This window comes from Plasmodium reichenowi, chromosome 11, assembly GCF_001601855.1.
Source record: "Plasmodium reichenowi strain SY57 chromosome 11, whole genome shotgun sequence".
NCBI lineage: Eukaryota > Apicomplexa > Aconoidasida > Haemosporida > Plasmodiidae > Plasmodium > Plasmodium reichenowi.
In genome coordinates, this window is record NC_033656.1 from 898,757 (window position 1) to 899,205 (window position 449).

Here is a 449-nt window from a genome sequence, read left to right on the forward strand (position 1 = left end):
ATGCATTTTCTTTGGATGTTGTATTTACATGTGCATTATTAATATCATTTAGGATTTTTTTTGTAGAATATCCTTTTTTATTTTCATGTAATATATTTGTAATTTTATTATTTATTAAAATATCCTGATTATAAAAATTTAAGTAGTCTTCTAGTTTTTTTTTGTCATCTAATATTTTGCCCATATAAATAAATCGGACATTTAAGGCTTAGGGGGAAAAAAAAAAATAATAATAAAATAAATAAATAATAATATATATATATAAATATAATATATATATATATCACTTTAAATGTTATACACACATAATAATAAATATACATATAACATACCTTTACTAATATCTTCTTGAAATAATTTATTTTTTATATTCCTTACATAATCACTACAATTTATCTCCAGTTCTTTATAAATGTACATAAAAAAAAAAAAAAAAAAAAAAAAAAATA

At 16.7% G+C, this 449-nt stretch overlaps 1 protein-coding gene across 1 annotated transcript in view; it reads right to left on the reverse strand.

Moving 5' to 3' along the window:
- The window catches only part of PRSY57_1123700 (hypothetical protein), a gene marked incomplete at both ends in the record, with an annotated part of 969 nt that extends 565 nt beyond the window's left edge, over positions 1-404 (reverse strand). The window contains 2 exons of the mRNA XM_020114952.1: positions 1-207; positions 333-404. Coding sequence (XP_019970322.1) covers positions 1-207; positions 333-404 — 279 coding nt within the window. The remainder of the gene's footprint in view (positions 208-332) is intronic.
- Between the last annotated feature and the right edge of the window lie 45 nt (positions 405-449).